Source organism: Taudactylus pleione, unplaced genomic scaffold (genome assembly GCF_031769625.1).
Source record: "Taudactylus pleione unplaced genomic scaffold, aTauple2 ptg002580l, whole genome shotgun sequence".
NCBI classification, from domain to species: domain Eukaryota; kingdom Metazoa; phylum Chordata; class Amphibia; order Anura; family Myobatrachidae; genus Taudactylus; species Taudactylus pleione.
Window position 1 is genome coordinate 56,353 of NW_028286959.1, and position 27,629 is coordinate 83,981.

Here is a 27,629-nt window from a genome sequence, read left to right on the forward strand (position 1 = left end):
AGCGATTGCTTTGATGTAATGAGACTAGTTTGTACGGGGATTACAAAACTGATCCATAGAATTTATTTTAGTACTAATTCATTAACATTTATTTATATAGTGCTAGCACATTCTGATGCACTTTACAATTGGAAAGAAAACAGTACTAAAACTGGGTAATAACAGGCAGACAAAGAATAAAATTACTTATTGTTATAGTGTTAGTCCGTGCTGGGATTGATACTGGTCTGTACTGGGATCACATGATCCATAGAGCACCCATTAATAATGTTACTGGTCTTCACAGTGATTAAAAGACTGAACCATAGAATGATTTGTAATGATATTATTCTGTGCTGGGATTGATACTGGACTGTACGGGGATCACATGATCCATAGAGTGTCCCACAGTAATGGTACTGGTCCGCACAGGGATTATATGACTGGACCACAGAGTGGCTTACTGCACTGAGGTGGGCCTTTGATGGTAAGTGCTCCCGGGTGTTGTTCTCAATGATCTCCATTATGACTTAATGTTTTCTTCCATTTTATTGGTTAAAACAGAATTATGACCAGGGAGGATCCTCCAGTTTGTGCCCCGGAGGAGAACCAGCGACCCCATGAGTTCCAAAGTCCCATTCTAGAGAAACGGAAAAGGCCAGTGGTTCACCCCTCAGCCCCGGCTCCGCTTCCTAAGGATTATGGTAAAATCATGTGAAACACATGAGAGCAATTCTGTCTGCTGTCAATATCACTGACGGCTATGTCAGAAAGAGCCTGTTGCTTAGTGACCATGTACAGCTATTAACCCCTTTCTCTTTCTCCTCTACCCTCCTATCCCACCACAGCATTCACGTTCTTCGACCCCAATGACCCCGCGTGCCAGGAAATCTTATTTGATCCCCAAACTAGTGTTCCTGAATTGTTTGCTATCATCCGACAATGGGTCCCACAAGTCCAGCACAAGATCGATGTTATCGGCAGTGAGGTAGGTTCTGTATTATTATTGGCTAATACTGGGTGTTGATAAAGCCCTCTCTTATTTAGCGGTAGTTAGTACATTGAGCAGACTTGTATAATAATTCAGGACCTCATTCAGAGTCGGTCGTTGCAGCCGCACGGTCGTACGCCACCGATGTTCGCTAAACTGCGCATGCGTAAAGTTCGCAATGTGCGCAAACTAGCCGCTACGATCAGAAATTTCTCTCTCCTTGAACACAGCCAGGTCGGTAGTTTGAGTGACAGGATGAGGCGTTTGTGGGTGGTAACAGGGGAGGGTGCTTGAAAACGGGGGGCGTGGAGATCCGAACAAAGGCGTGCCTAATTATGCGAACGGCGTTTTATGGGAGTGCATAATTAACAAAGTAGTGTCATGGCGCACGTGACATCGGAGGTTTGTACACTGTCCTGATCGTAGTGCTTAAGAGAGGGTATGGTTAACCTTAAGCTCTACGACCAGTTCCGATGGTTACCGATGGTCTCGATTAATCTATATATGGCCGGAGATGACGTGTAATGTGTACGAAAAGAGGCGTATTTTTTGTCTTACGGCCGCATCCTGCCCTTGGTCGGCCAGCTAACAATCCGATCTTAAGGACGCAACTTGCGAGTGCATCATTTGCATATCCGGCCCCTTTTCCCTTACGACCGTGCGGCCGCAACGACCGACTCTGAATGAGGTCCTCAGTCCTTTATGTGTAAGAGAGGTGTAGTGCCTGCTGCCATGCAGGTATACTTTCGTACTTACCTGGCGTCACACCCTCTCACCTTCCGGCCGTATGGGTAACAGACGGTCCTGGTATGCCAAACTAAACACGGACACGATGGATGAAGGAGATGATGTGAGAGCCGTCCTTCCTCAAAGCAGACCGAACCGCCTTACCAGACCGAGAACCGCTCCAAACAAGGAATTGGGTTTTAAGTGAGGATCATCACTGGCACTTTTGGCCTCAGATCCCGAGTTTCACTTGTGGGTACTTGCGCACCAGGTGAAGACTCGACCTTGCACCAGAGTGTAAGGCCCACTGTCCGCCCAGAAGGAAAGAAAGACAGGAAGAGACAAACAGACAGTGAGAGACAGTACACACAGAGATGTTTCTCACCGTGTCCACTTTTGTTTCTCGTCTGCTCACTCGCCTACAAGTCGCTGTAAGGAGGTAACCAAACACCACAGCAGTGCAGGGCCTAAACCTAAATTAAGAGTGTCACACCACTACACTTACTACAACAACATCACCCTCAACCTACTGTGTATATAGTGCAGCACAACATTTAACAATAAACAGTTCTAACATTTGCCCTGCACGGAGCAACAACTGCAATGACAGACGGTAATTACACAAGAGCAAACCACGGTACTGTCTCTTTGAGTGTAATCTGCCTACCTGCCTAACTACAGCTGGCCAGCTCCTCTGCTAGCTGATAGAGGAAACACGCCAATAGGTGGAAGCCCGAAAATCCTCCACGGAGGCAGTGATAATGGCTAAGTGTGGGAAACTGGACCGCTTCTCCATACAAGAGATACAACCAGAGGGCGGGAGCCGCAGAGCTTACGATCCACATCTGATATAGATATATTTATGCAGGGGCCCACCTATCCAATTATAATTTTAGTGACCTGGGCCTACTGACCATTCACTGAAAATGGCCCCGCCGCGGGCCATTTGCCCGTCGTTTGCGCATGTGCAGTACAGGGAAAATGGCCACCGTGGCCATTTTCCCAGTGACCTGTGCATACTCTATAGACTCTGGGTGCACTCTAGTGCCCATAGTCTATAACTCTGGCGCTGGGCGCGCACAGCTCAGTGCGCTGATGGCCGCCGGACAGAGAGGAGGGGGTCCGTGTCGGAGACTGCACACGGGCCCCCTCCTCTCTACAAATGCCCCTGGTCTTACAGGTGGCTCAGGCTATTTGCCTGCCTTCCTCAGGCAACAGAGAAGGGACTTGGAGCTATAGCCCAGAGTCCCCTTTATTAATGATGCCTCAGGCCTACCTAATAGTGGGCACACACAATGACCTGGGCCTAATGCTCAGTTCACTAACAACCTGAAGGGGGCCTTTTTTATCAATATGTCCTAGTGCCCTCCTGTATGTCCACAGGCCTAAGTCCTGTCTGATGGCCACGGGCCTAGTGCTCTCCTACAAATTGCACAATCAGTGCCCTGGGCCTAATGCCCAAAACACTGTAACATGTGCACGGGCATAATGCCTTTATCAATAGCACAGGCCTGAGGCCTGACTTACCCCCAGGGGCCTAGTTCCTGACACCTGGTGGTCTAGGAAGAGGTTAATAAATAGGCCTAACGGGGGCCTACCTGTGTGGTGGGAGAGGCTGTGGGGGGAGCTTTGTTAGCTCGTTTACATTCCACCCCCGCAGTCCTTTCCGGTCCTCAGCCACATTCTTCTGCTGCTGGCCCGTCCTGGCTAGCATCACCGCCTCTTCCTCCAGCCAGCGCCGCTGATCTTCCTTCTTGATTGTGGCGTCGTCTGGCCTCTTTCACAGCAGCCAGAGCTCTTGCCGTGGTGCTCCTCTGCTCTTCTTCAGGAGGTCTTCTTTCCTCCCTCTCTGCCGCTGGACTGACTGCTCCCTCTCTGCGGCATCTAATATAAGATGCCGCAAGTGGGCGGAGCTCTGACATGGCTTGCCACGATTGGTTTGCTGCAGCTGCCTACTATTAGCTGTTGGACCATGAGTTGTGATTGGCTCATGGCCAGCACCAAACGCCCGCAGCTTCCTCTATTTGACCGGTGCTGGGAACAGATACTCCGTCCAGCGCCAGATTCCTGCCGCCTCCGCTTTCCTGACGCTGGGAGCAGAAACAGCGTCCCAGCGCCGGCTGGCGATGTGTCCCGCTGACGACACATCACCTGCCGCTACAGCTGTGCCGGTGCTGGGATCAGACACTTGATCCCAAAACAACCTTCCACATATGTACAGGGACATATGGGACAGGCAGGATTCTGAGTTGCACGCAACTACGAAGGTGATCAAAGTGAGCGATTCTTAGCAAACTGCATAGCGGACTTCGTGCGCATCTTTATGTATGTGTGTGAGCGATCCTGGGTCTGACGCATCTTGCAGCTGGATGCGGGGCCATAAAGAGCGTGGACAAGCCCAGGTACTGAGGTTGTGCATGGCCAAATAGTGGAGGCACAGCCATGCCCCTTAAAAATTTGCAGCATTGCAAAGCAACAGACAGATCTGGGAGAGGGGGGTAGGGGGGGAAGAGTTTGGAATGGCCGATCAGTGTAATAGCTCCCTCCCGCAGATCATGCAGGCAGAGAGAGACAGCAGCCTTCCTGGACCCTCCGCAGCCTGGCACACACCAGGGCTGACAGGTAAGAAGTGCTTCGGGGGTGGGGTGTTGATATAAGCTGTATTTTGGGGTTCAGGTAAAAATAGACGATGATCACATGCATATGAGCTATTAGCCAAACACTTATGTTGACGTTTTATTGGTGGAAATATTATTCTAGTGACCTCCGTTTCTCTGACAGATCTTGAAAAGGGGCGGTCACGTGAATGACAGGGATGGACTTACAGACATGACCTTATTACACTACGCGTGCAAAGCTGGAGCACATGGCGTGGGTAATGTATCAGCCATCCCTGTACTCTGTCCTGTATATTAGGAATGTGGTATGTTATGTATAAGTCTATTCTTCACTGTGCTGCAGGTGCAAAGCCCCCTGTTATATAAAAGGGTATTCTGTAATATATTATCTGCAGTAAAGAACCAAAGCAGGTTTAACCACTTGCCTGGCGTGGTCCCCTCAGATGCCACCACACCGGACTGGGCTTTCCCTGTCATGGTCACATCTGATGCGACCAGTCAGAAATGCCCACTAGGCGGCTGCGGGAAGCTAATGTTCCCGCAGCCGCCTGTATCAGAGGGACCTGCTGGTCCCTCTGCATCCTTGGATTCCCCTCCAGTGTGTCCCGATCACTGCTGACCACATCCCGGCACGGCTACAGGCAGCATGTCTTTAATGGAAGCAGCAGCTGCGGCTCCTGCTGTTGTGACCCGATCACTGTATCCGGCAGTGATCGGGCTGCCTGCGCGGACCCCCTCCCAGCGCGGCTGCTCTGCTGTGTCCCGGGCCCGGAAAGCCAGTGGCACCCCCACCCCCTTTTCCCCTGGCGTGGCTTTGACTCTAATAGAAACAGCAGCTGCGGGTCCTGGTAGCTGTGGCTGCTGCTCTGTCCCCGGGCCGGGGAGCTGGCGGCACTATTAACCTCTCCTTCCCCAGCGTGGCTGCATGCCTGCGACAACTACAGAAGAAGCAGCTGCGGCAGCTAATGCATTGTCCCTGGGCCGCGCAGCCAGCAGCCCCCCCTCTCCGACCCCTGGCCAGGCTACCCACCCAGTGCACTGTCCCCGGCCCCTCCTTCCGTCTACAACTCCACCTCTGTCTGTCCCAGGGGTGTGGGAGAGTCCAGTGGCGTCCGCAAGGGGCTCCGGCGCTGTGGAGAAGTAGCCGGTGAGAGAATGGCTGCACAGCCACTCCCACACCAGCAGTCATTGGACAGTGACGTTATGACATCAGGTCACATCTTGATGTTACGGCACATCCGAAATATTCCGTTTTTTTATAAGAATTTCGGACATGGGAGATCCGAACTGTATATGTATATATGTATGCGTGTATATATATATATATATATATATATGTAAATATTATTTTTCTTTTCTTGTACAATTTTGTGTATATTTTTTTATTTATTTTTAACATTGATGTTATGTCATTTTATTTTTTATCATGGTGGTCCTGTATCGATCAAGACTCGATACAGGGCCTCCGATTAGGTATGGCATATTATACAGTATACTAGGGATGGCCACCACCATCGATGGTTTGCAAACCATCGATAGTCTATGACAAGTGCTTTTGCCATCGCTGACAGGCACCGTTGCTGCACCAACGATGGCAGCCCCCCAACCGATGTTAAGGAAACATTGGTGGCTGTGGTCTCAAACAATTGATGGTTTCTACTGAGGATTGAACCCATCAGCCATCAATGGTACAGCTGTCAACGGCCATCATTACAGTATACCATAAAAATTGCTATTTTTATGGTATACGGTGTTAAAAAAAATTTTTTTTTTTTTTTTTTTTTTCAGAAAATCTTGTTGGATAAGTTTTAAAAAGATATTCTTGACCTAATTCAGTCATGAGAAAACCTGACAATTTCTGAGCGGTTTTTGGAAAAAATATTAGCCAGTTAAGTGTTTAAAAAAAAATTTGTAAAAATTGGATATGAAAACATTGAAAGTTTTTAGAACGCTAAGGTCCCTTGTTCAGACAACACATGGTCACTCATGCTGCTATAATCTGCGCTCTCAGGAGACCCTGCGGCTGCTCTCCGCCTGACCAATCAGCTTCTCCTGCTGGGTGCAGATGTTACCCTGCGCAGTCGCTGGACCAACATGAACGCCCTGCACTACGCCGCCTATTTTGATGTCCCTGAACTTTTACGCATCTTACTCAAAGCATCAAAACCTAAAGGTAAGAAAATGGTGCAAGTTACTGTATGTGAGGTAGGCACAGGATTATCATGGGAAGGTGCATAGAGCTATAGGAAAACTTTTGGGAGTAACAGGAGGATTTATTGGGAATAGCATTATTACATTGATATTTGTAGAAGAGAAGCGGGAGTATTATTCTGCATGGGATGATGCAAGGAGTCATACTACCGAGATGCTAAATATGATAGATGGAGGAGAGGTGAGAACTTTTAAGGCCTTACAATTAGATACAGGGAACAATTACTTTTTGCCCACATCTTTTCTCTTCTTGCTAGTGCTAAATTCCACCTGCAGTGATTTCAACCATGGTACTGCTCTGCATATTGCTGCATCTAATCTCTGCTTGGGAGCTGTCAAATGTCTGCTGGAACACGGAGCCAACCCATCTGTCAGGGTGAGACACCTCTATCAAATGTCCCCTTTTCTCTGTCCCCCATGCTGCTACTGTACAAGCATTGGTTGAATCGTGAGAAACAGGCTCACAAATGACAGGACTCAGGATAGTCCTCAATTATTATATGGTGCAGTCATCTCAGCATCTCCTGGAATCAAATGGCGGCAGCGAGGGAGCATTCAGCTTGCCCCTTCCGCAGGACACAGACCTGTGAGTGTTGGTGCTCATAGTGAAGAAGACTTGACTCTACCCACTATTTTCCCTTTACAGAACAGTAAGAACCAGGCCCCAGCGGACGTGGTTCCTGATCCCATGGATATGGGTCTAGACAAGGCCGAGTCGGCCATGATTGCTAAGGAACTGAAGCAGCTGCTACAAGATTCCGTCCCCTTGACTTGCAACCTGCCCAAGGTCACACTGCCAAACTATGACAACATCCCCGGCAACTTGATGCTGGCATCGTTGGGGTTGCGGCTAGGTGACCGGGTACTGCTGGACGCAGAAAAGGTACGGAGCACAGCGCTTAACGTATCACACTAAATAGGCAACTGCTATAATATAGTATTACATGTCAGCTTAGATTTCCTGTTAATATGAGGATGAGGAGTAATCAGACATCCTCCGTTGTGATAAGTTTTCCACAATGGAAACACGTAGTAATAATCAACTCACATCTATATCCGTTTTTTTGTTGTTTTTTTCTGTAGCCTGGCACACTACGCTTCTGTGGCACCACCGAATTTGCCAGTGGGCAGTGGGTGGGAGTGGAGCTGGATGAGCCAGAAGGGAAGAATGATGGCAGCGTGGGAGGTATCCACTACTTTATCTGTCCCCCCAAACATGGTGAGTAATATCAAATCCTGGATGTGTGACTACTTCCAGGGCAATATTCTGCCTTTTGTGTATGAGAAGTCTTTAGCCGAATATGTACAGAGGGGACCACAGTTACAGTATCTCCCAGTTACTCCGGGGACCTTGTCCGTATGGTGTAGTAATCCAAAATGTTGCATTTTTTGATAGGTAGAACAGGGCAGATCACGGGTGTTAAAAATGCAGGCTAGGTGCCGACGTGCACGGGATGTAATTATGAGACCAGCGGCCACGATGCCGCCGGTCTCAATACCTACATCGAAATCCCGACCAGGGACTTAAGATAGGCGTTGAAATACTGCCCATCTTAATCCCGATGACGGAACGCTGAAGAACTCCAGCCCGAACAAGTTAAATCCGGGGCGCCCTTAGAATAGCGGGGTTAGGGAGCATAGCGGGGTTAGGTTTTGGGGGGGAGGTTACGATTTAGACATCCCTAGGAGGGAAGTTTAGGCACCCCTAGGGGGGAAGGTTACGCTCCCCCGGGGGGAGGTTAGGGTTAGGCACTAGGGGGGGAGGTTAGGGTTAGGCACCACTAAGGGAGGTTTAGGGGGGAGAGGGGTAGGGATAGGGTATTTACCTGCCCTGTCGGGATCTTCTCCCTTCGGGCTGCCGGTGTCGGCCGCCGTGACTTCATACCCATTCCGATGTGCACATCATTATACACTTGTATGCGAAAACTAATTTAGTTTTATGGGAAGAGATAATGTGAATCGGGGCTGTAGAGATCGCATCCTGGTTTTCAGGTGACTGCACAGCTTTTTCTGCCAGTGATACATTTTACCACACGCTTGTAGGTCGACTAAACAAGACCTCGGCCTGTTCATTTAGTGGTTGTTCACCGTATGAACCCTCCAGACGCGCTTTACATGACAGTGAATTTATAATGATATAAAAGAGAAGTCAAACATAGCAGAAAGGCATCATTGAGGCTTAGCCAATCAAAACACTTGAAATGAATGGGTGGGTTATCCCAATGTGCTAGGTAGGCTGCATTGTGACGGGATATTGTTACTCTTACGTGGAGCCCTGCAGGTCCTGCAAATGTTTTTTATTTTTTTAACAGATAGTTGAAACACTTTTTTATTGGGGTGTGACTGGACTTTGATTGCTTAAGATACGCACCAGAGGACCTCCCACGCGTTTCAGGATAAAAAAAAAATATTTGGTTTTCACAAGAGTATATGCTAGTAGCTATGGTCCAGGGTCAAGCCCAACCAGCTGCCGTCCCTGTCTCACCCAACCCTACCAGTTTGCTCTCTGCCACTCCCTCCCACTCTCTGCCCATCTCCCGTCCCTCTCTCCTGGCACACGCAGTGGAAGCTGGGGTGTGCACCATGCACAGTAGGTGTGATGTGCACGTGCCACAGCCACGATTAGTTCATCACGCAAATGTATGTGATGACCAAATTTTAATCAGGCTCCACAATATATATCTAGATATGCATGTATGTATATGTATGTATATGTATATATATATATATATATATATATATATATATATACCACCTCTGGAGCCACCACTGTGTGTGTGAATATATATATATATATATATATTTGTCATTCCAATGCACTGTGTTCCAATGTCCACCTTCTCTATGACCTTACTTGCTTTCATTTCTAGGAATATTTGCTTCTGTGTCCAAGATCAGTAAAGCTCCAGATCAGACCCCATCCTCTGTTACTTCCACCCCAAAGACTCCACGTATGGACTTCTCCAGAGTCACCGGCAAGGGCAGGAAGGAGAAAAAAGGTGTGCTTTCATTTTGTTACAGCCCTGGCAATACAAATCTAATCTTCTGTAATAAACTTCATGATACAGGCATTATACTTAAAAAAAAATAATAATAATTTGAGAACCTTTAAGAGTAAAGCCAGCCTGGGGTCTAGCTGCTAGCATTGTAACATTTTCCAACATTATGCTGTACTATTGGTGGCTGACAGTTCAGTCTTTCTGATTTATGTGGTCACTAGCAGCGATAAAAAAGAAGTCTATCAGTGTGGGCAGCCTGGACAGAGAGGGGCTGAACATCGACCTGGGGGACCAAGTGCTCGTGGCTGGGCAGAAACAAGGGGTGGTACGGTTCTATGGCAAGACAGACTTTGCTCCAGGTAAGTTTCATATTGTAAGAGCATAAGGTGGGGATAACGCCTGGGTATTAAAATATATCTGAGCAGGGGCTAGTAATTAGGAGTATTATGTGGATTAATAGGATGAGTTATAGGGAGAGATTATAAAGAGTAAAAGGAGGAGTTATACAGAGATGTCATATGGAGTAATAGGAGGAGTTATAAGGAGAGGTAATATGGTGGGGTAGGAGGAGTTAGATGTAATAGTAGAAGTTAGATGTAATATGGAGTAATAGGAGGAGTTATAAGGAGAGGTAATATGGTGGGGTAGGAGGAGTTAGATGTAATAGTAGAAGTTAGATGTAATATGGAGTAATATGAGGAGTTCGATATAAAATGAAGTAAAAGGAGGAGTTATAAGTAGAGGTGTTATATAGTAATAGTAGGAATTATAAGGAGAGGTAATATGGAGTAATAGGACGAGTTAGAAGTAATATGGAGTAATAGGAGAAGTTACAAGGAGAGGTAATAGGAGGAGTTAGATGTTATGGCGTAATAGGGGGTGTTATAAGGAAAGGTAATATGGAATAGGAGGAGTTAGATGTATTATGAAGTAACAGGCAGAGTTATAAGGAGAAGTAATATGGAGTAATATGAGGAATTAGATGTAATATGGAGTAATAGGAGGAGTTAGATGTAATATGAAGTAACAGGAGGAGTTATAAGAAGAGGTAATATGGAGTAATAGGAGGTGTTAAATGTAATATGGAGTATTAGGAGCAGTTATATATTATATGGAGTCATAGGAGGAGTTATAAGGATAGGTAATATTGAGTAATAGGAGGAGTTACATTTAATATGGAGTAACATGAGAAGTTAAAAGGAGAGGTAATATGGAGTGATAGGAGAAGTTATAAGGAGGGGTAATATGGAGTAATAGGATCAGTTAGAGGTCATATGGATTAATAGGAGGAGTTAGATGTAATATGGAGTAATAGGAGGAGTTATAGGGAGAGGTAATATGGAGTAATAGGAGGAGTTATAAGGAGAGGTAATATGGAGTAATGGGAGGTGTTAAATGTAATATGGAGTATTAGGAGCAGTTATATGGAGCCATAGGAGGAGTTATAAGGATAGGTAATATGGAGTAATAAGAAGAGTTAGATTTAATATGGATTAACATTAGAAGTTATAAGGAGAGGTAATATGGAGTGATAGGAGAAGTAATAGGGAGAGGTAATATGGAGTAATAGGAGGAGTTATAAGGAGGGGTAATATGGATTAAGAGGAGGAGTTAGATGTAATATGGAGTAATAGGAGGAGTTATAGGGAGAGGTAATAGGAGGAGTTAGATTTAATATGGAGTAACATGAGAAGTTATAAAGAGAGGTAATATGGAGTGATAGGAGAAGTTATAGGGAGAGGTAATATGGACTAATAGGAGAAGTTATAAGGAGGGGTAATATGGATTAATAGGAGGAGTTAGATGTAATATGGAGTTATAGGGAGAGGTAATATAGAGTAATAGGAGGAGTTATAAGGAGAGGTAATATGGAGTAATGGGAGGAGTTAGATGTAATAGGAGGAATTAGATGTAATATGGAGTAATATGTGTAGTTATAAAGAGAGGTAATAAGGAATAATGGGAGGAGTTAGATGTTCTATGAAATAATAAGAGTAGTTACATGGCGAATAAGAGGAGTTAGATATAATATGGAGTAATAGGAGCAGTTAGATGTAATATGGAGTTATAGGAGTTATATATAATATGAAGAAATAGGAAGAGTTATAAGGAGAGGTAATAGGAGCAGTTATATGTAATATGAAGTAATAGTAGGAGTTATAAGCAGAGGTAATAAAAGGAGTTATAAGCAGAGGTAATAGGAGGAGTGTGATGTAATATGGAGTAATAGGAGCAGTTAGATGTAATATGGAGTAATATCAGTTATATGTAATATGAAGTAATAGGATGAGTTATAAGGAGAGGTAATAAGAGCAGTTATATGTAATATGAAGTAATAGTAGGAGTTATAAGCAGAGGTAATAGGAGGCGTTTGATGTAATATGGAGTAATAGGAAGTTAGATGTTATATGGAGCAATAGGAAGAGATAAGGGAAGAGGACATGTATTGTAAAACAGGATAAGTTTGGGAAGACATGGGGTGATAGAAGCTATAGAGTAATAAAATAAGTTTTCAGAGGCTACGCACAGTAACCGGATATGTTATAGGGAGACAGGACAGGCTTTGTGGACAAATAGGATAAGTTATACTAATTAGTAGTAGGGGTTATATAGAGGAATATAATAAGCAATGACATGGAGTTACTGGTTTAGTAGTATATAGTGTGGCAGTATCACCAGAGATGGCGCTAGTGAGCAGCAGATTCTGTGTGTGGCAGGAGAGATCCGCCCACACAGAATACAAAAACATTCTGGGAGATTGTGTAAGGGCTGCCCAGTGGATTCAGTCCAGGGAGGACTGAGGCAGAACAGTCAGACAGAGCTCATTGTGCCAGGAAGACGTTGGGGGCCAGGAGGCCTGAGCCTAGACCTGTGAGATACAGGGAAGGCCATCAAACTCTGGGACTGAGCTATGGTACCTGCAAGGAAGCAGGCCAGACTATGAGGCTGTGGCAGCCAGCCAACTAAAGACCAGGCCGGAGCATGTGTTAACTTGCAGGGAGCAGGGCTAAGCTGACTTTGGACTTTTATTTGCAGACTAGCTGCACTTTAATAGTGAGGGTTCAAGAAGTGAGCTAGTGCCCTAAACAAGGGCTAGGTTGTTTATTGTTTTTCTGTTTCCTGATTTCACATTATGGAAGTAAAGCACCATTTATGTTTATTTAACTGGAATGCTATGTGTGGACTCTAATTCTACACCTACTCTCTGCACCACAGACCCCAGTCTACCAAGCTAATTAACCCCAAGCTATCACAATAGCTATATGGTCTCCTCTGCATTGTTCTTATTTGATAACCTTTTATATTGCTCAGGATACTGGTTTGGAATTGAACTTGAAAAACCCACAGGAAAACATGACGGTTCGGTGTTCGGTGTCCGGTATTTCACCTGCTCCCCAAAATATGGAGTATTTGCTCCACCCTCCAGGGTTCAGAGGTGAGATTTACTTTGTACAGTTATACAGAACAACATTTAGTCCAATGACTCTTACACTAAAGAGCATCACCACAGGGGACTGACATTAATTACTAAGAAGTCTGATAAAAAAAGAATTATAGAGTGATATTCCATCCATTTACTATAGGTGGAAGGGGTGCAGCTGTTATGGGGCCCAGAGCTGAGGGGGTCAATCTTCCTTGTAACTTGTGTTATATACATTTTTTACTATTGGGTAGTACATATGGGCCCTTGCAGACTTTTGCTATGGGGACTTTAAATACCTAGTTACACTCCTCTGTATTCCTTCTGTTCCAGGCTCGGTGGTCCAAAAGACCCACAAGTGGACAGCACTGGCGTGAAAAAGGTGCATCAAGTTACTAGTAGGTATACAGTTTTTGAATCTCTAGTATGTTGTTTGTACAACAAGTGTCTGTGAGTATACAGGAAGGAGGACAACATGGGCTGGGCAGGGTGAGAAGATGGCAAGGAGTAAGGGAGGACACAGAGGTTTATAAAAATTGTGGATTAGACCAGTGGCTGATCTTACCCAGGTGCTGCATGAGCTACCCACCCCTCCACCCTCCTCCCAGTAAAATGTGTTACCCGCAGTACTGCCCGGCATTGGCTTCCCAGTGGAAGTGCTTTTTGCTAATCACATGCCGGACAGGCAGTCCCAGCGGCATAGGCGCCGACAGGGAGGGGGCAAGGGGTCGGCCCAACCCCCCAAACATTTAAGAGGCACCAGTCAGAGGAGCGGCGGCCGCGGAAGGTCAGGGGCTGTGCATTATAAGAATAGGCTGCACGGCCCCTGCACTACGCGGAGATGGAGGTGTAATGTGCGGTGCAGTGGCCGTGCCACCTATTCCTCCTTGGTGGTCCCACCCTCATCTGTGGTACCACCTCTGCCTCCCCGGTGGTCCTGTCCCCCTCCTCTTCTATGGCACCCGTCTCACCTCCTCCATCCCGTGATACCACTTCTGTAACAGAAGGCCCTGGACTAGGTAAGTTGGAAAAGGGGGGGGGGGAGGGTAAGGGGAGCACCAATATTAAATTCCATCTTGCCCCCCCCAACCTAAAAACGTTGTCATGTCCCTGCCCAGGGGAAAGTGTTTTCTCCCCCCCCATACAAGGTAGGAGCTGCCGCTGATTAGGATGCCATTTGATACAAATGGGGACAGAGGAAAGATTACAAAACATGGGACAAGATGAAGAATGGTAGAAGTTGGACAAGAAAGAGGACAGTAGAGGTAGAAGGGAAAGAATAGTGAATTGAGGTAAAAGGTAAGAACATAGAGATTGAATGGAAAGACTGATTACAAGAGTACTTCCAGAGTACAATGCTATGTTGTCTTATGTAGTGTAGAACATGTGCTGTTTATATGTAAAAAAAGGATATATACACCCATCATCCATAACAATAAAATCACTGACAGGATTAGTGAATAACATTGATTATTTCATTACAATGGCATCTGTCAAGGGGTAGGATATACTGTATTAAGCAGCAAGTGAACAGTCAGTTCTTGAAGTTGGAAGCTGGAAAATTGGGCAAGTGTAAGGATCTGAGTGACTTTGACAAGGGCCACATTGTGATGGCTAGACGACTGGGTCAGAGCATCTCCAAAACGGCAGGTTTTATGGGTTATTCCCGGTACGAAGTGGTTAGGACCTACCAAAAGTGGTCCAAGGAAAGACAATCCGCGAAACAGCGACAGGGTCGCGGGTGCCAGGCGCACATTGATGCGAGTTGGAGGCGAAGGCTAGCTTGTCTGGTCCTATCCCACAGATTGGGGAAAAAGTTAATGCTGGCTATGACAGAAAGGGGTCAGAACACACTGTGCATCACAGTTTGCAGCATAATGGGGCTGCGCAGCTCCAGACTTATCAGAGTGCCCATGCTGAGCCCTGTTCACTGGCAAAAGCGCCTTCAATGGGCATTTGATCGTCAGAACTGACCAATAGAAGGAGGTGGCCTGGACTGATGAATCTCGTGTTCTTTTACATCATGTGGACGGCCAAGTGGGCATGTGTTTACCTGGGGAAGAGATGGCACCAGGATTGGAAAGAAGGCAAGCCGGCAGAGGCAGTGTGATGCTCTGGCCAATGTTCTTCTGGGAAACTTGGGGTCCTGATATATGACATATGTGGATGTTACTTTGACACGTATCACCTACTTAAACATTGCTGCAGGCCAAGTACACCCCTTCATGGCAACGTTATTCCCTGATGGCAGTGGCCTCTTTCAGTAGGATAATATACCCGGCCACACTGCAAACATTGTTCATGAATGGTTTGAGGAACATGATAAAGAGTTTAAGGTGATGACTTGGCCTCCACATTCCCCAGATCTCAATCTGATTGAGGGTATGCGGTTGATAGCTCTACAGTAAAAAGGTCGACAATGTCCAGGTAGACACCAGATGTTAGACAGTCAATAGGTTGACACACTAAAGGTTGACAGGGTCAAAAGGTTGACATGAAAAAGGTAGACACAAAAATGGTCAACACATTTTTTTTTAGTTTTTGTTAGGGTTAGGTGTAGGCACTTACCGGGGGATTAGGGTTAGGCACTTACCTCGACGGTTAGGCACCAGGAGGGAGGGTTAGGCACTTACTGGAGGGTTAGGGTTAGGCACTAGAAGGGACGGTTATAGTCAGGCTCCTACCCCGACGGTTAGGGTTAGGCACCAGGAGGGAGGGTTAGGGTGAAGATTAGAGTTAGAAAACGAAAAAAAACATGTGTTGACCATTTTTGTGTCTACCTTTGTCATGTTGACCTTTTGACACTGTCGACCATTTGTACATGTCGACCTTCTTACATGACGACCTTTAGTGTGTCGACCTTTTGTCCCTGTTGACCTTTTGTTAATGTCGACCTATTGACTGACTAACATCTGGTGTCTACCTAGACATTATCGACCTTTTTACTGTAGATCTATTAATCCAAAACCCTGATCGAGCATCTGTGGGATGTGCTGGCCTGGAAACAAAAGTCTGAGCCATGGAGGCCCCAACTCGCAACTTACAGGATCTGCTGCTAATGCCTTGGTGCCAGATACCACAGGACACCTACTGTAGGGTATATTTACTAAAGTGCGGGTTTTTAGAAGTGGAGATATTGCCCATAGCAACCAATCAGATTCTACTTAACATTTATCTAGCACCTTCTAGAATATAATAACTATGGACAACATCCCCATTTCTAAAAACTCACACTTTAGTAACTATACCCCCTACAGAGGTCTTGTGGAGTCCATGCCTCGAAGGGTCAAGGTTGTTTTTGAGGCATGATGGGTCCTAGACAATGTGAGGAAGGTGGTGTTAATGTTATGAGTGATCGGTGTAGAATGTTATGTATTTATAGACTGAAAGTATCCATTGGAAAATACAGTTGTTTCCATATGAAACTACTGTACATACAAAAGTGTCAATTCCATTCAATAAAATGAATGTACTGTATACATGGACACTAATACACACATTGCATGTAAGCAATAATGTACTTTATATGTGTATGTTATACTATGTGCTGCATTTAACCTCAAAATCCTTTTTTACACTTAGTGACACAACCAAAGCGTAACTTCAACACCGTACGGACACCGAAAGAGATGGCATCGGAAAATTCTATCTCCAGGTATCACTCCACCAATAAAACATTATATATAAACAGCTAGCCAATATAGGGCCTAATTCAGAGGTGCCCGCAATGCGGATGTTCACGTAGTTGAATGATTGGCATGCGCCAAATATTCTGATAACCCTCATGGCGCAGGCTTTACCCTGAGTATACGCACAAAGGCGCTGTTACGTATACGAGAGTATGTTTCAGACACCGAGAGGCAAAGTGGTGGGCGTTCCAGGTTGGTGACTGGGAGGCGGCCTGAAGTGAACGCAAAAAAATTAGTCATGTGGGCGTTTTAAGTGTGTCGTGGGCGTATCAGTGAAAGTACCTGTGTTCCCAGACGCAGAGGCCATTTTCAGATGGAGAAACTGCACCTGCCACAAGGGTCGATTATGCATGCAATGGTGCGCCGATGTTGGATTGTGCATAACCACCAGCGGTGTTACAGCATGCGTAGCCACTGAAAGTGGCGTCTCAGGGCTTGCCCATTCCTGCGTACACTAGTACACAAGGGGATGGATGAAAGTAACTAGCATTTGTTTATTACCACTGCCACAACTCCAACAAAATAGGCAGCTGCGGCCGTGACTGTCTACACATCTGAATGAGGCCCATAGTGTCATGACTTATTGTAGGGTATATAGTGACATACAGCTGCCACCTTGCACAAGTCTTTCAATAACGTATTTCTGTTTAATTCTGTAAGGAATGTTGAAAATCAGAATACCTTTCAAATAACAACGTGATTTGCAGATCAGTGTTAATAGAGTTTATGATGCCATGTGGTTAAATACTGTGGGGGAGATGTATCAAACCTTGGAGAGAGAAAAAGTGGCGGCTCCACAGGTGTCGGCTGCAGTGCAGTCCAAAATTGAATAGGGGAGCCACACCAACTACCAGTTAGTCCCGCGCATCTATGTTTGGCAGCAGTTGGAGTGGCAGTTGGTGTGGTTCCCCTATTTGAATTTTGGCCTGCGCTACAGCCCCACCTCTGGAGCTGCCACTGCTCCTAACTGCCATTTTACAGGCGGTGTTTGAAAAATGACAGTTAGATGCTGATTGGTTGGTGCTCTCTCCACTTTATCTCTCTCCAAGTTTTGATAAACCTCCTCCTGTGTTGTTTCTCTGCAACATTAATCCTTAATTGGGACCCAGAGAGGATCTCAAGGACCCCATACATCAGAGATTGATTGCAGCAATCGTGCAATTTGCAATCGATTGTGTATAAAAAAATTTCCCTTTTTCAATCGATTGCAGATTGCAGAGTTGCCACAATCGATTGAAAAAGGGAAAGATTTTTATACACAATGGATTGCAAATTGCACGATTGCTGCAATCAATCTCTGATGTATGGGGGCCTTTAGTCAGGACAGCGATGACTAATCCGCTATTGCTGCTTGCCAATAAATAATAAATGTAATACATGACTCAGAGGTTGGTTGTACAAACTTTGATCAATTTCTTTGCAAATTAATTTGTTGAAGATTGTCTGCAACTTCCTTTCAAACATAGGCCCGTATTCAATTTGAGGCGAAAAGTCTGGATCCGCGATACATTTTCGCCGATGACGTCATTTTCGCCTGTTTTGAGTTTCCTCCGTATTTAATTTGGAAGACTTTTCGCCTAGGCGGAAAGTCAATGCAATATAATAGGCAAAAAAGTTTCGCCTATGAATAGCAGGCGGAAAAAGGTGCAGAATTGCGGTTTTGGGATACAACATTGTGGGAACCCACGTGCAGCCTTAAGACAGTCCCCTAAAGGTAAACTGCGTCAAAAAAAGTTTAAAAATATTCGGGACCCCCCCCAAAAAAAATTATGTTTAATTTTGGGGGTAAAAAAAAAAAAATAGGCGAACAAAATGCCAAACTATCTAAATTAATTCAGGTCGGGTCCCCACGTATGCTGCAGGTGTTTTCTTCATTGCGGGGACAAGCGGCAGGTGCAATTTTTCAGATTTTTAAAAATAACTTTAGGGACTTAAAAAAATACTTACCCCCATTTTCATGTACCTCAAATATGATAGGAATAGTTATTTTTCCCCCCAAAAAAATCTAAATGCCATTCTTTACCACTTCTTCATAGCCGCAAAATTGCACCTTGCGCGGCTATTACAAAGCCCGACTTCCTTCAGCAGGCAAAAATGGGGGTGCCCATAGTGATCCCCCATGTCTGGACATCTTTAGGGTGGTACCAGGCATATTTCTCAAAAATTCCCGTTTTTTTTCGTTAATGGGGTGAAGGGTCATTTTAAAAAAACAGGGATCATTTTTCAATTACCTATAGCAGGTGAAAAAAAAGTGCAGATTTGGGGTTTAGAGGTGCAGGCTTAAAAAAAATAGCCTGCCCCCTTAAAATGAAATGTGCAAAAAAAAAATGTAAAAAAAAAAATCGGGACACCCCCCCAAAAAATGTCAAAATTTTGGGGTGAAAAAAAAAAAACTAGGGAAACAAAATGCCAAACTAACGAAATTAATTCTGGTGGGGTCCCCAAGTATGTGGCAGGTGTTTTTTTCATTGCGCAGAGTTGCGTCAGCTGTATTTTTGAAGAATTTTTAAGATTACCTTTAGGGACTTAAAAATATACTTACCTCCAGTTTCATGTATCCCAAATTTGATGGGACCACATTTAAAAACGAAAAAAAAAAACCTAAGTGCTCTTTTGCATCACTTCTTAATGTTGGGAAAAATAACCACCTGCTGCATCTATTGAAAAAGCTGACTTTCTTCTGCAGGCAAAAACGGGGGTACCCATAGTGATCCCCGAGATCTGGACATCTTTAGGGGGGGTCCTACAATTATTTCCCAAAAATTCCTGTATTTTTTCGCCGATCCAAGTTTCGCCTGTTCCCAATTTCGCCTACTTTGGAATTGAATACGGGGAATAGCGGGCACGCGCGTGATACTTTCCCGCCTGGAAAACAGGCGAAGGAGGCGAAAAGTCCAGCAGGCGAAAAGTCTGGACTTTTTGCCTCAAATTGAATACGGGTCATAGAGTGGTTTATGTAATTGGTTCCGAGATGACATAACCGGTGTGATTTTGGCGATTTGGCCACTAAATTTAAATTGCAAATCGGTTATTAGGCTGGTTTTGCCAAATAACTGATTGCCGCTTTAAATTGAGAGACAAACTAGACAAAATCCAGCTAGTCACTTAATCTCAGAACCTATTACAAAACCCCCTTAGTTGTTACAAAACACCCTTTGCACGTACTGTATTCATGTAAATGGTCGAAAAAGATAACAATTTCCAAATGATCTTATTATCATGTGGTGGCTTTGTCTTAAAAAAGCAATACATAAACCAATCTAAGGGCCTGATTCAGAGGCGTCGCTATTTGCGATCGCTCGCTCTGAATCAGGGCGGATTTAAAAAAAAAAAAAAAATCGGCCTCCAGGCCACTCACATAGCTGTGGGTGACCATCCACAGCTTTTGCGAGCGGCCTGGCGATGGTCGCGATTATCGCGACCATCGGGCTTGCGACGAGACCCTTGTGGTTGGGTCTCGGTTCCCGCAAGCCTGAGTGAACTTCCTGCTCTAATAGAGCATGGAGTTCACTACTGACATCACGTATGATGTCAGTAGGGCCGCCCACAAACGGCAGGCGTTCCTTGTCCAGCCACCCCCCCTCCCCGCTTACAAAACGGGGCGAGCTTTTCGATCAACATTGACAGTCGCCCCGTTTTGTAGCGAGCCCCGGAGCGAATGAAGTTCTCACTCGCTCCAGGGCTCGTGCACGCGCATTGCGCACGCCGTGCGTGCGCACTGGCCGACCATCGACCCGCTTGCGAGCGCTCTGCGCTCGCGAGCGGGTCTGAATCAGACCCTAAATCCAATAATGCAGACCAGTTCCAAAAATCATTAAAGAAACAGAAGAACAAATGAATGGCTGTAATAACCCTCTTTGGATTGGTAAGAGAACAGTTTATAATGCAGCTTTCAGCGCTATTGGCAAACTTGTGCCCCAATTCTCTTTTCTGACCATGGGGTTACAAGTACTAAGCCTTGTAGAGCCTGTCACTTTACAGGCTGTGTTTGAAAAATGACAGGAGCTGATTGGTTGGTACTTTATCGCTATACACTTTATCGCTCTTCAAGGCTTAGTACATCTCCTCCCATATCAGGAACACATTTAGGTGGTTGTGAAAACTGAAAGTATAAATGTATTATTCCATTTCCTAATGATACTGTCTATTAAAGGCTGATACAGGGACACGTGGAAAAGCCATATCATATAAAACAAGAAAACATTGATCCCTGATGTAAACTTGTCGACTATGGGATGAGCACTTGTATTGTGCACGCTCTCTCTGCCATGTTCTCTCCCAATTAGTGTGTGCTCTCTCTGTGTCATCCAATCACTGCTATCTCTTTTCTTCCTCAGGTTGCTGTTTTGCTGTTGGTTTCCCTGGCTGCTCCGGGCTGAGATGCAATCTTAACCCTCTCTTCCACCAGCCCTGCAACTTCTAAACCCTGTCATTTGGAGCCACAGACTGCCTCCTCCTTCTGTCTGTGTCCCGACTCCCCCAGTGCCTTGTCCAATGTTCCTCTGATACAGAGGCCCCTCTGTGTGTCACTGTCCCATTCAGTGCAGAAGATGTCCCGGAGGAGGGGGTGAGGACATTCCTGCTTCATCCTGGTGAAAGTTCTTACTCGCTTCTCCGTCAGAACCTGCTACTGGGCACCACCAGTACCATCTGACCCTTCTCTAACTGCCATTTATTCCCTGTTAAGTTACAAGGAACTACACCCACAAAATTATGCTCCTGACGCTCCACAGCATCGATCATATCCCTACCGATAGCCACTTCCGCTAATTATTTGAGAGAACCATCTACTCATTCTCATTGGTCCACCTAGCCCCAACTAGATCATATAAGGCCTGGCCAAACTAGTTTGTTGTATTGCCTGGCTCTACTATGATAAACAACATGCGTCAACCTGAACAATCATGTGGACGTGTTGAGAACAATGTCCAAGGTTTTCTAAGGGTATAGTTATTTCTTTTTCCAGTTAGAACGGAAAATAAAGGCGCATATCCGCTACACGATAAATTGGCCGATTTGAAAAATAACGATATCGTTCATCGTCCGCAATATCGTGCAGTGGATATGGCGTTAACGACTAGTGATGCGCGCACCCGCTGGTCGTCGTCGGCATCTTTCATTGCCCGTACTTGCAACGATATTGTCAGGTACTGCAAGTACGAGGGAGGGTGACGTCCCTAACCGATATATCGTTCCGGGTGGGTGCTCATTGTCGTTAATGACATTGAACACATCACTGCCGGGGAAACACTAGACAATATCGCTGATGGAGAATATCGTCTAGTGGATATCCGCCTTAAGACCGGGGTTGAAAAAGAATTATAGGAAGACATTAGATCATTGATATTACTCGATACATCCTCTTCACATGGTAAAGGCAGCCATTTTGCGAGCTGAACCAATATGCCTGAGCATGCTGACTATTGATTTACTAAGAACTAGTGACATCACTGAGGCAAGGAACGGTCCACTCTATTTGTAGGAACTCTTAAGCAAACAATTAGTTGGACATGTAACAGTCCATTCCCTATAGTTAGTCACTTACCAGTACTGAGCCTGACCTCTTGTATCATTATTTCCGGGGAAGGTGTGAAAAATGTGAAATGTATAGATAGACCTGGAAATTCAGATTTTGGGCCTGATTCTGACTTAGCAGAGTTGGTGCACAGTAAATGCCAGTACTAATGATGGCGGCTGCGGACCTAAAAACTGTGGGCAGGCCCTCATCTATGCTGATGGATAATCAGCCCAGGTGAGGGGATACTTGCATCAGATAGCAAGCAAGCCGCAGTGGCCAGGCGGAAAAGCGATCGCAGATGCAGCTGACTCAGAATCAGGTCCTTTGCCTCTAAATAACAGGTTTGATTTCCACAATTGGTATGTACTACAGTTCTCCCTTCTGTAAACTCCCACGTCTCTAAAGAGCTCCCTTACCATGCAGGCACTGGCCTTTCACTGACTGAGAAACCATACCATGCCAACATGTGATTGTATAAGGATAAATGGAATTCCTAATGGATGATGTGGGAAAATAAGTCACAGACTCGCATGTCAAATGAATGTAATTTTGCTCTTTCTCTATCCTCATCTCTGTAATCGGTGATGTCTCAATCAATCTCTATCATCCTGATTCTAGTTTGTGACGTTTCGCTCAGGCTCTGTCCTGTGGCCTGTGGTCTGTGACATCTCACTCTATCGCAGTTATCTTGTCTTTGGTGTTTAACATCTCAGTGTATTTCTGTTATCTTATCTTATCTTTGCTCTGCAGTGTCTCAGCCTGTCACCTTTATACCATCTCTAGTAACCTGTGATGTCCATATATTTCTCTGTTATTTCATTTCTAGAGGCCTAATCGCCATACGATAAATGGCCCGGTAACTATGCGGAAACGCTAGTTTGAGCATATTTAATTTTAAGTTACCGGGGCTATTCATCATCAGGGGTCTGATAGGACCCCCTGATATTAAGCAAACTCCGAAAAAGTTAAAGTTTTCGGAGTTTGCTTCCGAGAACAAGTGCCATCTTCAGACAGCGCTTGTTCTCAGATCCCTGCTCCTTCCTATGGGAAGGAGTTCTGGGGATGCGAAGAGGGATCTGAGCAGATCCCTCTGCCACCTGCTCTCTACCTCCCCAGCGGCTCTGCGCATGCGCGACCCGAGGTCATGCATGCGTAGCCGGGATAACGGGGAGCAGGTAAGTAACGCAGCTACTTCTGTAGCTGCGATACTAACCATGGGGACAACTGCTTTTCGGAGCAGCTGTCCCTGCACCTGAGCAATGATGAATTGCTCCGGTGTCAGCCTTCCTCCGCTTCGAGTTGGCTATTTAAGTTTCCCTCGCAGCATGTTCAATACTTCATCATCGGAAGCCAAACGGCCTCCGATGATGAATAAGCCCCCTAGTGTGTTATGTCTCAGTATCTCTCTGTTCCGTCTCTAGACTGTGATGTCTTGGTATCTATTTTTTTGTCTCTAGCCGTGTATGTCTGTCTGTTCTGCTCATCCTGTTTCTACTCACTGTTGTATCAATCGCTTACCACTGTGCTGTTTCTAGTCTGATATGTCTTCATAATTATTATCTGTTTTGTGATTTATGCCTCTCTTCCTATGATTCTGTCCCCGACCTGTGATCTCTCTCTCTCATCCTGTATACAATGGGATATAGCCATCTCTGTAACCTTCCTGTCCATAGTCTGTGATGTCTCAGATTCTAACACTCTTTCTCTATTATCTCCCTATTATCAATGTCCCAATCCTTTCTTTACTCTGTGACTCTAGTCTCTAGTCTGTCATGTCACATTATATCTCCATCATTACATTTTGAAATCTCACTGTCATCCTGTGCCTAGTCAGTGAATATTTTTATTCATATCATCTTCTGTCTGGTCTATTCTCTGATGTTCCCATTATCCTGTGTATTCTCTGTGATGTTCCTATTATCCTGTGCCTTCTCTGTGATGTTCCAAGTATCCTGTGTCTTCTCTGTGATGTTCCTGTTATCCTGTCTTCTCTGTGATGTTCCTGTTCTCTGTGATGTTCCTATTATCTTATCTTGTGTCTTCTCTGTGATGTTTCTATCATCCTGTGTCTTCTCTTTGATATTCTTGTTATCCTGTGTCTTCTCTGTGATGTTCCTGTTATCCTGTGTCTTCTCTGTGATCTTCCCATCATCATGTACCTACTCTGTAATGTTCCTGTTATCCTGTGTCTTCTCTGTGATGTTCCTGTCATCCTGTGTCTTTCCTGGAGATGTTCCTGTTATCCTGTGTCTTCTCTGTGATGTTCCTGTCATCCTGTGTCTTCCCTGTGATGTTCCTGTTATCCTGTGTCTTCTCTGTGATGTTCCTATCATCCTGTGTCTTCTCTGTGATATTCCTGTTATCCTGTGTCTTTTCTGTGATGTTCCTGTTATCCTGTCTTCTCTGTGATCTTCCCATCATCATGTACCTACTCTGTGATGTTCCAATCATCCTGTATCTCCTCTGTAATGTTCCTACCATCCTGTGTCTTTTCTGTGATGTTCCTACCATCTTGTGTCTTCTCTGTGATCTTCCCATCATCCTGTGCCTACTCTGTGATGTTCCAATCATCCTGTTTCTTCTCTTTGATGTTCCTACCATCCTGTGTCTTCTCTGTGATGTTCCTACCATCCTGTGTCTACTCTGTGATGTTCCTACCATCTTGTGTCTTCTCTGTGATCTTCCTATCATTATGTGCCTACTCTGTGATGTTCCCATCACCCTGTATCTTCTCTGTGATGATCTTATCAGTCTGTGTTTCTCTGAGATGTTCCTGTTATCTTGTGTCTACTCTGAGATGTACCTATAATCCCATGTCTACTCTGAGATGTTCCCATCATCCTGGGTCTTTCTGTGATGTTCCTATCACCCTGTGTCTACTCAGAGATATTCCCATTATCCTGGGACTTCTCTAATATGTTCCTATCATCCTGAGTCTACTGAGATGTTGCTATCATCCTGTGCCTACTCTGTGATGTTCCTATCATCCTGTGTCTACTCTGTGATGTCTCTATTATTCTGTGCCTACTCTGTGATGTTCCTATCATCCTGTGTCTACTCTGTGATGTCTCTATTATTCTGTGCCTACTCTGTGATGTTCCAATCACCCTGTGTATTCTCCTTGATGTTTCTATCATCCTGTGTCTACTCTGTGATGTTCCTATCATCCTGTGTCTACTCTATGATGTCTCTATTATTCTGTGCCTACTCTGTAATGTTCCAATCACCCTGTGTATTCTCTGTGATGTTTCTATCATCCTGTGCCTACTCTGTGATGTTCCTGTTATTAGGAATCTACTCTGAGATGTTCATATCATCCTGTGCCTTCTCTGTGATGTTCCTATCATCTTGTGTCTGCACACAGATTTTCCTATCATCCTGTTGCTAGTCTGTGATGTTCAATCTATACTAATCTCCCTGTGTTCAGTTCATGATGTTCCTATTATGTTTAGTCTGTAATTTCCATGTTTCATCGTGCCTAGTATGTGATGATACTGTCACATCCTATCTTCTGCTATCTAGTTTTTGATGTCTCAATCTCATCCTATAATCCTACCTCTAGCCTGTGATATCTCAGTATCTTCCTATCATATTGCCTCTAGCTTGTGATAGCTCCATATATTGCTATCATCCTGTCTCTAGTCTGTGATAGCTCTGTATCTTCCTATCATTCTGGCTCTAGTCTGTGATACTCAGTATCTTCCTATCATTCTGGCTCTAGTCTGTGATACTCAGTATCTTCCTATTATTCTGGCTCTAGTCTGTAATACTCAGTATCTTCCTATCATTCTGGCTCTAGTCTGTGATAGCTCTGTATCTTCCTATTATCCTGCTTCTAATCTGAGATAGCTCAGTATCTTCATATCATACTATATCTAGTGTATGATAGCTCAGTGACTTACTATCATCATGGTCCTAGTCTGTGATAGTTTGGTATCTTCCTATCACCCCACCTCTAGTCTGTGATAGCTCAGTAACTTACTATCAACCTGCCCCTAGCCTGTGATAGCTCATCTCAGTATCTTGCTATCATCCTGTCTATAGTCTGTGATAGCTAAATATCTTCCTCTCATCCTATATCTAGTGTGTGATAGCTCAGTAATGTTCTATCATCCAGCCTCTAGACTGTGATAGCTCAGCTCGGTATCTTCCTATCATCCTGTCTCTAGTCTTCCTATCATCTTTTTTTCCAGTTTATACTTTTGTGTCTGAGTTGCAATAACTCTGTCACCCTTTTTGGTGAGTTGGGGCAGTGCCCTGAATCCTGTGCAGTGTGTGTTGTTGCCCACTGGACTGGCCTAGAAGACCCTGTCACCCCGTGAATCACTAACTGGTCACTGCATGCAGCCCTTTCCTCTGTACATAGACTGGGGTATTCCGTGTGCTGTGAGTAATGAGTATCTCTGTACATTGTGCTAAGTATTAGTTAGCACACCCCACCTTGGGTTCAATGGGCTATTCGGAATGCAGGGAGGATCTTACACAGTCTATAGAGCATATATGCAGATGGCAACATATATAGACATGCAATATAGGGTTACGTACGAAATATAAGGACCTACATAGTGTACACAGTACATACACTGTAGTAGTGATCTCTATAGTTATATATATATTCTTACAGTTAGAGTGACTACCTGTGTACATATATATATATATATATATATATATATATATGTGGAGGTAAATAGGACACCTTTGTGAGGAAGTGTTTTATTATATGACCCCCCAAGGCAGACGTCACTAATTCTCTCAAATAGCAGATCTCACCTATTCTCCTTGAAACCTATTCTGGGGCCCGTTCCTGTAACCCTGCGTAAAATTTTTGTGATCTGCCTGTAACTTGTGGTTTTACTAACCCTGTATATGGGACACGTGGATGTATGTCAGATAATAAGATAATAAACTGATTTAAATATTGATCTTTGTCACAAGTCTTTATTGTACTTACTACTGCTTAATGTTTTATTATTTTTTTTTCTCCCACTGTTTTAAATCACTAAAAGTGAAACATGAAATTTGAGCAGAGTTGGCCACAGTTTTGCACACAACCGTAGTTCCGTGTAACCTGATCCTCCTCTCCACTCCCTTTCACACAGCTAAGCTACTCTGCCCAGATCTTCAGGGCATGTTCTTATATTGTCTGATGCAGCTGAAAAAAAAAGGTCAGCCTGCAGTCACTAAGGTCCTGAATTCGAGTCACACACACAAAAGCGCACACCGCAGCGTCTACTGGCAGCCGCCCGACTGTGACTTTATACAAACTCCGCTACAAACTCCTTCCCTTGTGTACATCGGTGCAGCCAAATGTGCAAGGGGTGAGACGCCCACTTTTAACAGCCGTGCACGGTGTAATACCGATTTAGTGCTTCCTTATACGCTATCATCGAAAGCTGCACCAGCCGCTATGGCAGATGCAGCTTCTACGCCTGACAATGGCCCCCTATGCCGCACCTTCCCTTATATGCCTGTGACAA

The 27,629-nt window shown here is 44.9% G+C and overlaps 1 protein-coding gene across 2 annotated transcripts; it reads left to right on the top strand.

The window, feature by feature from the left end:
- Window positions 1-547: 547 nt before the first annotated feature.
- Window positions 548-27,072, top strand: LOC148431254 (CAP-Gly domain-containing linker protein 3). 2 transcript variants are annotated; one of them, XM_088466152.1, is made up of 13 exons: window positions 548-683; window positions 828-967; window positions 4,478-4,571; window positions 6,326-6,487; window positions 6,783-6,901; window positions 7,172-7,408; window positions 7,609-7,744; window positions 9,396-9,524; window positions 9,746-9,883; window positions 12,837-12,960; window positions 13,279-13,343; window positions 16,528-16,600; window positions 20,972-27,072. In XM_088466152.1, the coding sequence occupies exons 1-13, from the start codon at window positions 548-550 to the stop codon at window positions 21,024-21,026; spliced, it is 1,608 nt and encodes a 535-aa protein (XP_088322278.1). In that variant the 3' UTR covers window positions 21,027-27,072. The 2 variants fall into 2 exon arrangements, with proteins under 2 accessions (XP_088322278.1, XP_088322279.1); XM_088466153.1 differs by having other exon boundaries at window positions 9,749-9,883.
- Window positions 27,073-27,629: the final 557 nt, after the last annotated feature.

Coding starts and splice junctions, on each gene's coding strand:
- LOC148431254 (XM_088466152.1), top strand. CDS start 548: ATGACCAGGGAGGATCCTCCAGTTTGTGCCCCGGAGGAGAACCAGCGA. Junction 6,902..7,171: donor GAGCCAACCCATCTGTCAGG/GTGAGACACCTC, acceptor TTCCCTTTACAG/AACAGTAAGAACCAGGCCCC. Junction 7,409..7,608: donor TACTGCTGGACGCAGAAAAG/GTACGGAGCACA, acceptor TTTTTTCTGTAG/CCTGGCACACTACGCTTCTG.